The sequence below is a fragment of the Lissotriton helveticus genome, chromosome 11 (assembly GCF_964261635.1).
Source record: "Lissotriton helveticus chromosome 11, aLisHel1.1, whole genome shotgun sequence".
NCBI lineage: Eukaryota > Metazoa > Chordata > Amphibia > Caudata > Salamandridae > Lissotriton > Lissotriton helveticus.
The window spans coordinates 646,619,752-646,634,469 of record NC_136072.1 but is presented as its reverse complement, the minus strand read 5'-3'; the positions used below and the strand labels follow the sequence as shown (position 1 = coordinate 646,634,469).

Genomic DNA, 14,718 nt, shown 5'->3' with positions numbered 1-14,718 from the left:
TTTGGCACAGATATCGTTAATCAAAGTTTTATAAAGAACATGTCTGCGGCGTTTCAAATGGCTGAAATCTCGAGTGAAATTTTACAGACTTGGTCCACTTCACAATTAAAACTATTTCTTAAAAACTTTACTCCAAGGTTAAGTTATGACTTGGACTATGCTCATAGCTATAGGCTAAAAACATTCAAGCTATTTATAACAGTCATTGAGTATAAACATATACAGCCTTACATTTTTTACTGTCTCTCTCACAATGCAAGGAGGGTAATTTTTATGTATCGAGCAGGGATTTTACCTGTACAAGCCTATAAAACAAAATGGCTACCCGGAGATCACCCCAACTTATGCACGTTATGTTTAGGAGGTGAGCAGACTGTGGAGCACTTATTGTTCATTTGCCCTAATTCTAAGGTGGTAGCAGCTCGCGCCCATTACATTTTACCGATTTACAGATCCTGTAAGCTAACAAAGGAAAAAGAATTTTTAACAATGGCTATAAATCCCCCGAATGAATTTGTATGCTATAATTTGTACAAATTTTTTAAATCCATGTTAGCTTTATATTGATTATTGTTGTACTTATCTTACGTAATGTTATTCTATTATCTCATGTATATTTGTGGTCCTCGGTTGAGTACCAACACAAATAAAATCTTTTTGACTTTGACTTTGAAAAAGATATTTTGTCTCCATATCAAGCTGGGTTTCGCCCCCTGACTAGCTCAATTGACCAGGTTTTCTATTTTATAGCGCTCTACTGATCTTGATCAATGGCCCTCTTTATGCTGTATTTGTTGACTTAAAATCAGCTTTTGATTTAGTTCCACGGCCAAAACTCTGGAGTGTGCTTGCTGAAGCTGGCATAAGTCCAGAACTGTTAAAACTGCAATGCATCAAGAAATTGCTAAAAAAATTGTGATTTCTTAAAATTCCTTAATTGCGATTCTCTAATTGAGAATCGCAATTAGGGAATACCTCCCCATCCATTCCTATGGGCCTAGAGGCCCATAGGAATGAATGGAAAGACATTCTTATTTTGCAATTCTCCATTAGAAATTCGCAAATTAAGAATGCAATGTAATAGAGAGAACATTTGGTGTTCTGAAATCTAGGTTTCGCATACTACATAAGACAGGCGGAGCATTACAATATAGTCCAGATAATTGCTGTAAAATAGTTGCAACATGTGCCATGTTGCACAACTTAGCCACTAGGAGAGGCCTAGAACTGGAGGTTGGGGATGTTCTACCTCACATTGACAACCAGCCTCAACAACCCCAACCAAGATTACATGGACCAGACGCAGCAGAGGGGAGAAGAAGAAGGGCAGAGATAACTCAACATTACTTTTAACGAGGAGGAGCTACGCTAGCAACCAAGATGGCCGCTTAGGCTCCCGGCTCCGCCGACCTCTGTCTCCCGCTGGATGATCCTGCTACTAATCCTGAATTTACACCCTGCCTCCGGGCGTGTGTACTGCTGTGCTGTACTTTGGTGCGATCCAGGGACTTTTACCGGCTTGGTGGAGGGAGTTATGTTGAGTTACAGTTTGGGGCCTACACCAGCTTGTGAGCCGGGGACTCGAGTACTGGCCCAGCCGGGTTCCAGTTGAACAACATTGGCCGTGGGTGATCGACAGGGTCCGGTCTTTGGCTGTGGAGAACTTTCTATGCCCGATTTTGACAGCGGTTGTCCGGCCTGGCCTAAAATCGACGGAGGGTTGACGAGGCACGATTGCGGCTGTGGGCGGAGGTCCCTGACCTGGAGACCCGGTTTGCCGCCGCCGGTGTTCGCTGGGTCGGGGTCTTCGCTTGCGGTAGCGGAGCGTGGATTGTGGCCTTGGTACTCCCTCCGTGACAGCCCGTTCCAATTTTGCCGGCTCCCCCGGGTATGACCGGGCCTCTGGGGGACGTGATTATGGTCGACTCGGAACGAAATGTGGTGGGCGGACTGTACTTGCAGCTATTGGGGCACTACATTCCCATGTGGAGTCCCTAGTCCACAAAATGATAGCGGTTACCTGCGGACATGGGCATGAGGGACCGGACCCTGCTCCATTGCAAGATCCTGATCGACTAATGCTACCCACGGTGGTCCTCGCAACGGAAGTGGGCCCTGTGCCACGAGGGGTGTCGGAGCTTCATGTCAGTGTGATGGCCGACGACCGCGAACTCTGCGCTTTTTAAGGATTGCCAAGCCCACCATCATTGCTTACTGTGTGCGGATTAATTGGTGCCTCCTTTCCGGATACTCTTGGTGGGAACTGTCTATGGGATGAAACAGCGTTTTTCCCCTCTCCGACACCTTTACTACGATCGCGGAGACAACGACATCGGGAGCTCATGGCGGGGAGGGAAGTCGTCGATGTCGATGGAGTTCCCAGTGACTTTAAAACTTTGCCTCGCCTCGGAAGGAACTTTACCGAACTGTTTCTGCATTTTGACTATCCTGCGGAGGCGACAGTCCGCCCGGAAGGGGCTCGCACGACGGATCGGAAGGGTCAAGGATGAGACTGATTGTTTGGGCTTGACACCGTGGGCTTGCTGATGTGGGATTCGCTACCATTGTATTTACGGGAGGTTGGGTGGTGTTTACCGTCTCCCTGTCTCGTTTTATATTGCTTCTTAATAGAGTTGTGGGTTTTATCCTGGGGGATTCTTGGTTCTGGCGGAGGGGAGGGGGGACCGGGGGCCCGTACTGAGGTGTCCTCCCCCACTTTTTCTACTTTTAGTACTTAGTTAGATGGGGCGACAGGCACACTGCTAGTTGGGGATAGGCGCAAGCCATATGCAGGGGCGCAGGGTGGGGGGAGGGGTGTTCGTGTTGTTTGTGTTTTTAGTTTATATGTTTGAAATCCTTCAGAATCCTGATATAGGTGGTCTTACTGAGGCGCAAACTTGTGTTGTGGGTGGCTGGGTTCTGGAGGCGGTATTATTTGCACAAATTAGCTAACTGTTGCGTCATCCATTCTTGTATTCGGGATGCGGCTGTAGTCTCGTACCTTTATACTGCTGCGCCCCCCTCCCTGATTCTCGTGGCTGCTTTTCAATGTTTATCCTGTTTCCTGGGGAGGTGGGGTTGGTGGTTGGCATTTGTTTGATTATCCTGAATGTCATACGGCCGCATACCCAATGTAGTTTGTGAGTTGGCTATCATTGGTAGTTCTCCGTCCATTATGCCCTGTATGTATATTTCTTATCCTTTCATTCCGCAATGTAAGACACCTGTTATTGGCTTTCTTTGTTTTTTCTCAATAAAAAGATGTTTAAAAAAACAAAACATTACTTTTAACAGAGGTAAGAACCACACAACACAATCTTGTGCATAACTTTAATCAATTTATTTTTAAGTCTTTATCAAGGACTCAGGGTACTCAGGAAATCTTACTGCATGCATTGTTCTGACAGTAAATTATTTGGCAATTACGTTTTTCAGTCATAGCAATGCTTTTATCTTCAGACGTCCTCCAAATCTCAGCAATGTACTTTCTGAAGTTACATACTACTTTTTGCGGCTTCACACCCCTAATGCCTTGCCTGTAATTCTCCCATCGCCCTTGGTTATGCTGCTTGCAATATCTTGCTTTCTGGAGCTACGGCGTCCACCAGGTAAAGCAGGTGCAAGTAGGCTACTTATATCAAAAATGGACACAGTTCCATGACCAGAGGGTGCGTGAATGTCACCCACTGTATAGATACAGAAAGAGAGAGAGTAAAGGGTAGAGAAAAGTCGGAAGGAGAAGAGTGAAAAGAGGTAGATACTGCTCCCCGGTCTCAAGGATACACTCCCGAAGGGGAAGATCGAATCTTGCCTCTCTTTCGCCCCCACACACCCCGAAGGATGTCATGCTTCATCATCTGGCTTTTTTTGCTCCTCGTCAGACCGGCGCTGCAATGTCCGACGGGCCCCCAAAGGGTCTCTTTGGCGGAGATCTTTTAAAGAAAAAACGCCGTATGGTGCATGAAGGCACACGGGAAGTCTTGAACCTCATAAATACTATCAATGAGGAAAATACCGAACCGATTGACCTCCTTGTCACATTAGACGTGGAGGCACTTTACACAAACATTCCACAGGACGCAACGATAGAGGTAGTGGGTAAACTCCTGAGAGAAACTGACCTCCAGTCAGATACGCCCGCCACCTTCATACTGGACCTGATCACCCTAGCACTAAAAAACAATTTCTTTAAGTACGACACCTCTATATACCATCAAGTGCAGGGACCAGTATGGGGAGTACTTTTGCGCCGAGCCTAGCGGGACTCTATATGTCATCCTTTGAATCAAGAAACATCTTCTCTATCGATAATCCATATCAGGAGAACTTAATAACTTGGAAGAGATAAATAGACGACGTACTGATCCTATGGAAGGGCTCTGAGGACACTTGCACTGAATTCCTGAGATGGATCAATGGTCTAGATGAACATCTGCACTTCACGTGTACTATGAGCCACTCAGACATCCCTTTTCTAGATCTCAGAATTATTTTGGAAGAAGGAGTACTGAGAACCACACTACACAAAAAAAGCACAGACCGCAATAGCCTGCTCGACTACCGGAGCCACCATCCTAAAGCCCTACGGGAAAACCTACCATTTGGGCAGTTCCTACGGATCAGAAGGAACTGCTCTAACATTCAGGACTACGAGACCGAGGCGGGAGCGCCTAGAAAAAAACTTGAGGGACAGACAATATCCCGTCAAGACAGTAGCAAAAGCACGGAAAAGGGCAAAAAACAACAATAGACAAGCCCTACTGGAGGAAAAAGTAAGGGAAGAAAATCAGTCTCTCACCTGTGTTACCACTTTCACACCTCTATCGAATAAAGTGAAGCTCGTAATCAGGCGGAACTGGAAAATTCTGAACAGCGACACACTCGAGTTAGCGCCACCACGCTTTGCCTTTAAAAGGACCACCAACCTCCGTGATACCCTAGTCCATACCCACCCCCGCGAAAGGATCAGAACTAATGTAGACAATACACTCTGGAATTTACCACGAGTTATGGGGCACTACCGCTGTGGGAACTGTCACGCATGCTCCACAACAAAACCCACCAAAACACTACACCTTGGCAATTTCACATGGGAACAACGCACCCACACTAATTGTAACTCAAGAAACTGCGTTTACCTCATTACTTGCCCCTGCGACCTGAAATATGTCGGAATGACATCACGGCAGATTAAGACTCACATCAGCGAGCATAAGAGCACGATCAGACGAGGAAGGACAGCGACCAAATTGACTAATCACTTCCTGGAACGTAAACATGACTGCGATGACATGATGTGGACAGTCCTAGAATCTAAAGCAAGTTGGGACCCACGGGCATTACTACGCCAGGAACAGCGATGGGTGTTCCGCCTCAAGACACATGAACAAGGCCTGAATGATGATATACCCTGGGCGGAACTATGAGTGGTGCCCGCCCAGGCCTCACTGCAACATGGCCCAATCTGAGTGAATATCCATACACCCACCTGTCACATGGGTTGGTCCTTTAACGTTTAATAGGAGGAACTGTGCACTCTCCATCACTCATTGCCAACACATATAATGCACAATTACAATCAACACAACCATACCACAACCTGCGATGCTACCTAACATGCGAGCCTACCTAACGTGCATTTCACTGTTGCCAATACATTGACTGACTCCCCCGGTTCAGTAGCTGCCATCTCCCATACTCCGAGCACGGCAACTAGTACGCATGCTCTACCTTGCACTCACTCCCCCGGTGCATGCTACCATCGTACACTGCTTCCTCGCGCATGCGCAGACCTTACAGCGCAAACCAGGAAGTGAAGTGCACCACGCCCTACGCCTTGTGATCGGCAGCGTACTTGTAGAGGGACGACCACTCGGCATTTCAAGGCAGCCGCTGGAAGGGGTAGGTGCGGAAGCAAGAGCATTCCGACATAACCGTGAGTACCTTCTTCCCTTTAGGGGAACACGAGCACACGATAAAGTCATTTCTAGCCACACATGGGGCTCTGACCTATGCTGATTATACTCCGCCTCCCTCTCTCCTTAGTATTTCCGGAAACTCATACGACCAGCGCAGCATAGCTTCAGGCACCTGGCCTGGAATAGAGGGTGAGCATGCGAGAATGTAAGAATCAGTGAGTGGGCTATGATTATTTTCCTCACGGCACACTAGAGTCCGAGTCTATACGTTAGAGGCACACATCGTGCTGGGCAGTACGCGTGTACCGGCACCGCCCGGGTATCAGTAATCCTCAAATGCGAGTGACTGCTGTTCCGGGCTTATCATGCCGGACACGCGATTTTAAGTCACGATTGTGTTACGTGGCACCTTAAGAACCATGGCCGTGGCAATGCTGGACGACACGGGCGCCGCCGTAGGAGGTTGAAGTAGGACATGCTTCTCTCTGAGACGCGATCCCTTCTGCCCTACCTTGATCGACGCATGTGTCTATCCTCAACACACGATTTTGGCTCGTTTTGGCGATCCTTGAAGTCATTGAATGTTACGACTGTAAATACTCTCAACATTGTTAATATGTCTGTGTGCAGTAACGGTGACTCTCGACCCGGTCCCATTGCCCAGGGACCACACATCACGAGTTTTTCACCGTCTTCTTGCCTTCTTTTTTGTCTTTTTTGTCTTATTTCTCCCCCCCCCCTCCAGGCACATACATCAGCATCTACCTACGGAGATCCTGTTGCACACCCTAAGATTCACTCTAGGACACTGCACCATTAGCAACAAGACGACTAATGGACATCCTTCTGTATGTGTACCCTCCCCATTTTAATTAGAGGTGCTTTTCACTTTTTAGGTCCTGAAGAAACGCCACCGATCTGCCTGACACATAGGCGTGAAACATGTCGACCTTTTGACCTGTCACATTGGCACATTGTAACCTCACGTGACACACTAACCTGTTGGTTTTTTATTATACCAAGGACACCACATTAATAAAAATATCCCAGTTTGGATGCCCTTAGGTATTTTTAACTCACTAGCATGCACCCTTCTATTCAAGAGAAACACTCCCATTTACAAACTGAGCCCTCACACCTGCATGCACCATACGGCGTTTTCTCTTTAAAAGATCTCTGCCAAAGAGACCCTTCGGGGGCCCGTCGGACATTGCAGCGCCGGTCTGACGAGGAGCAAAAAAAGCCCGATGATGAAGCATGACATCCTTCGGGGTGTGTGATGGCGAAAGAGAGGCAAGATTTGATCTTCCCCTTCGGGAGTGTATGCTTGAGACCGGGGAACAGTATCTACCTCTTTTCACTCTTCTCCTTCCGACTTTTCTCTACCCTTTACTCTCTCTCTTTCTGTATCTATACAGTGGGTGACATTCACGCACCCTCTGATCATGGAACTGTGTCCATTTTTGATATAACGAGTCATTCAGGAGCACGGACACTGGACCTCATCAAGCTCCCGGTCCCCTCCTCTCCCATTGTTGACCCAATTTTTGCACGGCGGCCCAGCCGAGGGACCTTCTATCATCTCCCCTTTTCTTCCTATTTCTTTATTTAGCTTCCCTTTCTAACACAGACATTGACAGTTGACATGACGACCACCAACACGGAGGATAGCCTGGGCTTAGCCTATGGCGATGACATAGTCTCCGAAATCCTCAGGACACCCTCCATCCTTGATACAGATGGAAACATGGCCGGAACCAGCACCCAAGGTGATTGGAACTCTCTGACTGCGCTAAAGAAAACCCTAGTGAAGGCAGCACTACACGGACAGGTGATGACAGAATACCTGCGAGCAAATGCGGCACCTAACGGCCTGATCGTCCGAACCGCCCCACGGATTTTCCTTGACGACCCGCTCTTCCGAAAAGAGTGGAGCCAGATCGCGTGGAAATGTACCCGAGACTGGCTGATCCTAATAATCAGCACAGCAAGAAGGATTTCCGAGGCCCTGATTATAAAGATCAAAATATCCGAGGATGGTCTGAAAACCGGAATCAGTATAGCAGCATTCAAGACACGCCTTGCAGAAATAAACAGTGAAATCAATGACCACCGGGACTACCTACTTCAACAGAAGATATCGAAATTACAGAAGGATGTCAAGAAATTCGATCGAGAGAGAGTTTACCCATACAGCAAAGAAGGGTACCAAACCACGGATCCTGATACTAGCTCTGATGACGGCTCGGTCTCTCTAACACTTCAGGGAGGACGACCTACAGCAACTCGAGTGATAGAAGCTGGGGACAAAATCGGGATGGGGCAGGCATTCTCCCTACCCCGCCGGCCGTACCGCCTCCCATGTACGGATACCCTTCCACACCCTACCCCCCACAAGGAGTAATGTGGTACCCTGGTATACAAGGTCCACCCCAAGGCTACCAACAGGGGTATGCGCAACAGGGTTTCCCCCAGCAAGGCTTTTTTAATCCCCCCTCCTTCCACAACCCACCACCTCCTTTTCAATACAAAGGCAGGGGGCGAGGCAGAGGAAGAAGAAGAGGGCATAAACAAGTGCATTGGCAGAACGGAGGCCAACCACAGAGACAAACCCGGAGTATGACACACCAAAAACCCTAGTGGTGAATTTATCCAAGAGAATCATTACTGAAGAAGAAACTGCGGCCCTGGAACTAGGACTGGGTTTTGTCCCGACTCCTAAGGAAGACAAGTTCAGGATGAACCAGGAACTCCAATCCCTTTTCAGGAAAATCCGATTACAGGCCTTCTTCCAAGGAAAACTGACCCCAGAAAGAACTGACTCCGGCCTTCGCCATCCGTCCAAATTCACGCCTTCTACCTCTATGGTCCCCAGTGAGGTAGTGACATTCGAGAAAGCGGTCCTCAAGGAAATTAACAACCTGTCACAGGGCAGGACTTTCAACAACACACCCAAAGCAATCGAACGAGGTGTGGCATCATTGCAAGCTGATGAAACGAATATCATAAAACCAGCGGACAAGGAGGGCGCCACAGTCCTCCTTGACAAAGAGGATTACGACAACGAATGTATAAAACAATTGAGTAATACAAGATATTACGAAAAGATGAAAACTGATCCCACAGACCCACTGACTACAAGGATCCGCATCATAGTAAATGAAGCAAATACAGAAGGGTGAATCTCCTACAGGAGGCAAATTACCTGATAAATGAAAATCCCACCATGCCATATTTCTACGTCCTTCCCAAGATCCACAAAGATGTCCGCCCCCCCCCGGGACGCCCCATTGTCTCAGGCATTAACTCTTTACTGGAACCCCTCAGCCAATTCAGTGACCACTTTTTGCGCCCACTCGTACAGTCAACCCCGGCATACTTGAAAGACACACGGGAAGTCTTGAACCCTCATAAATACTATCAATGAGGAAAATACCGAACCGATCGACCTCCTTGTCACATTAGACGTGGAGGCACTTTACACAAACATTCCACAGGACGCAACGATAGAGGTAGTGGGTAAACTCCTGAGAGAAACTGACCTCCAGTCAGATACGCCCGCCACCTTCATACTTGACCTGATCACCCTAGCACTAAAAAACAATTTCTTAAGTACGACACCTCTATATACCATCAAGTGCAGGGGACCAGTATGGGGAGTGCTTTTGCGCCGAGCCTAGCGGGACTCTATATGTCATCCTTTGAATCAAGAAACATCTTCTCTATCGATAATCCATATCAGGAGAACTTAATAACTTGGAAGAGATATATAGACAACGTACTGATCCTATGGAAGGGCTCTGCGGACACTTGCACTGAATTCCTGAGATGGATCAATGGTCTAGATGAACATCTGCACTTCACGTGTACTATGAGCCACTCAGACATCCCTTTTCTAGATCTCAGAATTATTTTGGAAGAAGGAGTACTGAGAACTACACTACACAAAAAAAGCACAGACCGCAATAGCCTGCTCGACGACCGGAGCCACCATCCTAAAGCCCTACGGGAAAACCTACCATATGGGCAGTTCCTACGGATCAGAAGGAACTGCTCTACCATTCAGGACTATGAGACCGAGGCGGAGCGCCTAGAAAAAAACTTGAGGGACAGACACTATCCCGTCAAGACAGTAGCAAAAGCACGAAAAAGGGCGAAAAACAACAATAGACAAGCCCTACTGGAGGAAAAAGTAAGGGAAGAAAATCAGTCTCTCACCTGTGTAACCACTTTCACACCTCTATCGAATAAAGTGAAGAACGTAATCAGGCGTAACTGGAAAATTCTGAACAGCGACACACTCGAGTTAGCGCCACCACGCTTTGCCTTTAAAAGGACCACCAACCTCCGTGATACCCTAGTCCATACCCGCCCCGCGAAAGGATCAGAACTAATGTAGACAATACACTCTGGAATTTACCACGAGTTATGGGGCACTACCCCTGTGGGAACTGTCACGCAAGCTCCACAACAAAACCCACCAAAACACTACACCTGGACAATTTCACATGGGAACAACGCACCCACACTAATTGTAACTCAAGAAACTGCGTTTACCTCATTACTTACCCCTGCGACCTGAAATATGTCGGAATGACATCACGGCAGATTAAGACTCGCATCAGCGAGCATAAGAGCACGATCAGACGAGGAAGGACAGCGACCAAACTGACTAATCACTTCCTGGAACGTAAACATGACTGCGATGACATGATGTGGACAGTCCTAGAATCTAAAGCAAGTTGGGACCCACGGGCATTACTACGCCAGGAACAGCGATGGGTGTTCCGCCTCAAGACACATGAACAAGGCCTGAATGATGATATACCCTGGGCGGAACTATGAGTGGTGCCCGCCCAGGCCTCACTGCAACATGGCCCAATCTGAGTGAATATCCATACACCCACCTGTCACATGGGTTGGTCCTTTAACGTTTAATAGGATGGACTCTGCACTCTCCATCACTCATTACCAACAAATATAATGCACAATTACAATCGACACAACCATACCACAACCTGCGATGCTACCTAACATGCGAGCCTACCTAACGTGCATTTCACTGTTGCCAATACATTGACTGACTCCCCCGGTTCAGTAGCTGCCATCTCCCATACTCCGAGCACGGCACCTAGTACGCATGCTCTATCTTGCACTCACTCCCCCGGTGCATGCTACCATTGTACACTGCTTCCTCGCGCATGCGCAGACCTTACAGCGCAAACCAGGAAGTGAAGTGCACCACGCCCTACGCCTTGTGATCGGCAGCGTACTTGTAGAGGGACGACCACTCGGCATTTCAAGGCAGCCGCTGGAAGGGGTAGGTGCGGAAGCAAGAGCATTCCGACATAACCATGAGTACCTTCTTCCCTTTAGGGGAACACGAGCACACGATAAAGTCATTTCTAGCCACACATGGGGCTCTGACCTATGCTAATTATACTCCGCCTCCCTCTCTCCTTAGTATTTCCGGATACTCATACGACCAGCGCAGCATAGCTTCAGGCACCTGGCCTGGAATAGAGGGTGAGCATGCGAGAATGTAAGAATCAGTGAGTGGGCTATGATTATTTTCCTCACGGCACACTAGAGTCCGAGTCTATACGTTAGAGGCACACATCGTGCTGGGCAGTATGCGTGTACCGGCACCGCCCGGGTATCAGTAATCCTCAAATGCGAGTGACTGCTGTTCCGGGCTTATCACGCCGGACACGCGATTTTAAGGCACGATTGTGTTACGTGGCACCTTAAGAACCATGGCCGTGGCAATTCTGGACGACACGTGCGCTGCCGTAGGAGGTTGAAGTAGAACGTGCTTCTCTCTGAGACGCGATCCCTTCTGCCCTACCTTGATCGACGCATGTGTCTATCCTCAACACACGACTTTGGCTCGTTTTGACGATCCTTGAAGTCATTGAATGTTACGACTGTAAATACTGTCAACATTGTTAATATGTCTGTGTGCAGTAACGGTGACTCTCGACCCGGTCCCATTGCCCAGGGACCACACATCACGAGTTTTTCAACGTCTTCCTGCCTTCTTTTTTGTCTTTTTTGTCTTATTTCTTCTCTCCCCCCCTCCCTTCTAGGCACATACATCAGCATCTACCTACGGAGATCGTGTTGCACACCCTAAGATTCACTCTAGGACACTGCACCATTAGTAACAAGACGACTAATGGACATCCTTCTGTATGTGTACCCTCCCCATTTTAATTAAGAGGTGCTTTTCACTTTTTAGGTCTTGAAGAAACGCCACCGATCTGCCTGACACATAGGCGTGAAACATGTCGACCTTTTGACCTGTCACATTGGCACATTGTAACCTCACGTGACACACTAACCTGTTGGTTTTTTATTATACCAAGGACACCACATTAATAAAAAATATTCCAGTTTGGATGCCCTTAGGTATTTTTAACTCACTAGCACGCACCCTTCTATTCAAAAGAAACACTCCCATTTACAAACTGAGCCCTCACACCTGCATGCACCATACGGCGTTTTCTCTTTAAAAGATCTCCGCCAAAGAGACCCTTCGGGGGCCCGTCGGACATTGCAGCGCCGGTCTGACGAGGAGCAAGAAAAGCCCGATGATGAAGCATGACATCCTTTGGGGTGTGTGAGGGCGAAAGAGAGGCAAGATTTGATCTTCCCCTTCGGGAGTGTATCTTTGAGACCGGGGAACAGTATCTACCTCTTTTCACTCTTCTCCTTCCGACTTTTCTCTACCCTTTACTCTCTCTCTTTCTGTATCTATACAGTGGGTGACATTCACGCACCCTCTGGTCATGGAACTGTGTCCATTTTTGATATAACGAGTCATTCAGGAGCACGGACACTGGACCTCATCAAGCTCCCGGTCCCCCCTCTCCCATTGTTGACCCAGCAAGTAGGCTACTGATATTTGCGCATCCATCACTATCCCCAACATGTAGTAGGTTTCCAGTTGCTTTATCATTTTGCATTATATCAACAACATTCTTGAGTGTCATCATTCTTCTTGCAATATCTCCACAACATTGTGTCATCTCCATTTGCATGGCAACTGTATGCTTGGTTAGCTGAGCAGTAGTGCTGGAAAGACGATTCATTGCCCTGGTGTACCCCTGCATGCGGGTCATTGCCCTATTATGCCTACTGGCACTTCCTACTTGCTGAGCCTGTATTGCTGTACACAGTGTTTCCATTGCTGTTGCCATACGGTCAAGTTTCTCAGATGATGCTGTATGAGCTTTCTCAATTACATTTCTCATGCGCTTCAGACTGTTGTGTATAGCACCAATATCATGACTGATGTGAACAAGTTTGCTCTTCATAACACGTATGTCTTTGCCTTGTAGGCGCTGGGCTGGCTGTCATCTTCTACTGCTGGTCTATTTTGTGATGGACGTGCCCTGCGCCTATAAAACTGTTGTATCCTATTCCGCCTGCTCTGCTGTGTGTAGGGTTGCTGGTGTTTGAGCAGTCTGTCGTTCTTGGACATGGACATTTGGTTCTTCATCACTCTCAGACTGCTGCAGTTGGCGCACTCTGTTTCTTTGACTTCTTGGCTGAGTAGTGGGTGAAGAAGTGGCTGAATTTGATTCATTTGTGTTTTTACATTCCTGAGTATGTAACTCGGCCCATTCATTTGTATTAGTGTCCTGTTCTGCATCTGTGATTAAAATAGTGCAAACAGTATGTTACTTTTAAATTTTGCACTTTTTGCAGCATGAACTGAAGTACATTTCAAATAAAAAGCACATGTAGCATGGCTAGTCTCCTATTCTAACAGTGTTGATGTGTTATTTTCATTTAAGTACTCATTGTCTAACTATTTCAAACTGTAATGGTACATGGACTACACATCCCATGATGCATTGCTCCTTTCATTAAAAGTGTTGATATGTACTGCTTCATTCAAAACATAAGGTAGTACATGAGAGGGATTTTTACTAAGCAGCAAGGACATCATTAGAGGTCTCTTTCACTCACATTTTAAAAACAAAAACATGTATGAATTCTTACCTTTAGATGGGCCAGCATGCTCTGGGGTGTCAATTTCTATGACTCCAATTACTGCTTCAGTTGCAAGGGTTCCTTCCACCATGTCCACAAGGGGGGTATTAGGTCTATCCCTGGGTGTTCCTCCACCAGTCTTTTTTGCAGCCTTAATCCGGTTTGCAATTCTTTCCTTTGCACGACTGCGCAGGTCATACCAGCGTTTTTGTAAATTATTAATTTCACGGTGGGCCACCCCCACAGCATTCACTTTGGCTTGTATAGCAAGCCACAGCTTTCTCTTTACTGCCTCAGGCACCTTCAAAGATTGCCTCCCAAAAAGCTGGTCCTGCCTCATAGTGACCTCCTCAATCAGTATTTCCAGCTCCTGGTCACTAAATTTAATTTTTCTTTTCCTGGTCTGCAGGTCTTCTCCAGCATTTTCTGAGGCCATTTCCCCTTCTGCTGCAGACAAACACACTGCTCCAGTTGCTACAAGCAGAGCTCCAACTGCCAACTGCCACTCCTCTAGTTAAAAAATGGGTACAGGTGTGTGTAATTAGTCTCCTGGTTTCCTGGGTGTGATGTCATTGTTATGCAGCAATTTGCGAATTCGCAAATTGCGAATTCGCAAACAAGAAATCGCAGAAACCGTGCGAATCGGTAAAAATTGCGATTTTTACCGATTCGCAAAAAAAATGCAAAAATCATGATGAATTTCATTTTGCGATTCTTTATTTGCGATTCCTTATTTTTCGCAAATAAAGAATCGCAAATTGAAATGTTGATGCATGTGCCAGTAAGTGCGGAGTAACTC

General features: G+C 47.2%; 1 protein-coding gene across 2 annotated transcripts in view; it reads right to left on the bottom strand.

Moving 5' to 3' along the window:
• The window catches only part of LOC144791046 (disintegrin and metalloproteinase domain-containing protein 9-like), a 1,785,694-nt gene that overhangs the window by 301,280 nt on the left and 1,469,696 nt on the right, over positions 1-14,718 (bottom strand). Inside the window, exon 18 of one of the 2 annotated variants that reach the window (XM_078665682.1) lies at positions 12,726-13,575. The exons of the other annotated variant lie outside the window; for it this stretch is intronic. Coding sequence (XP_078521808.1) covers positions 13,234-13,575 — 342 coding nt within the window. The 3' untranslated portion in view covers positions 12,726-13,233. Of the gene's footprint in view, positions 1-12,725; positions 13,576-14,718 lie in introns of those variants that run through there. 2 annotated transcript variants of the gene reach the window in all.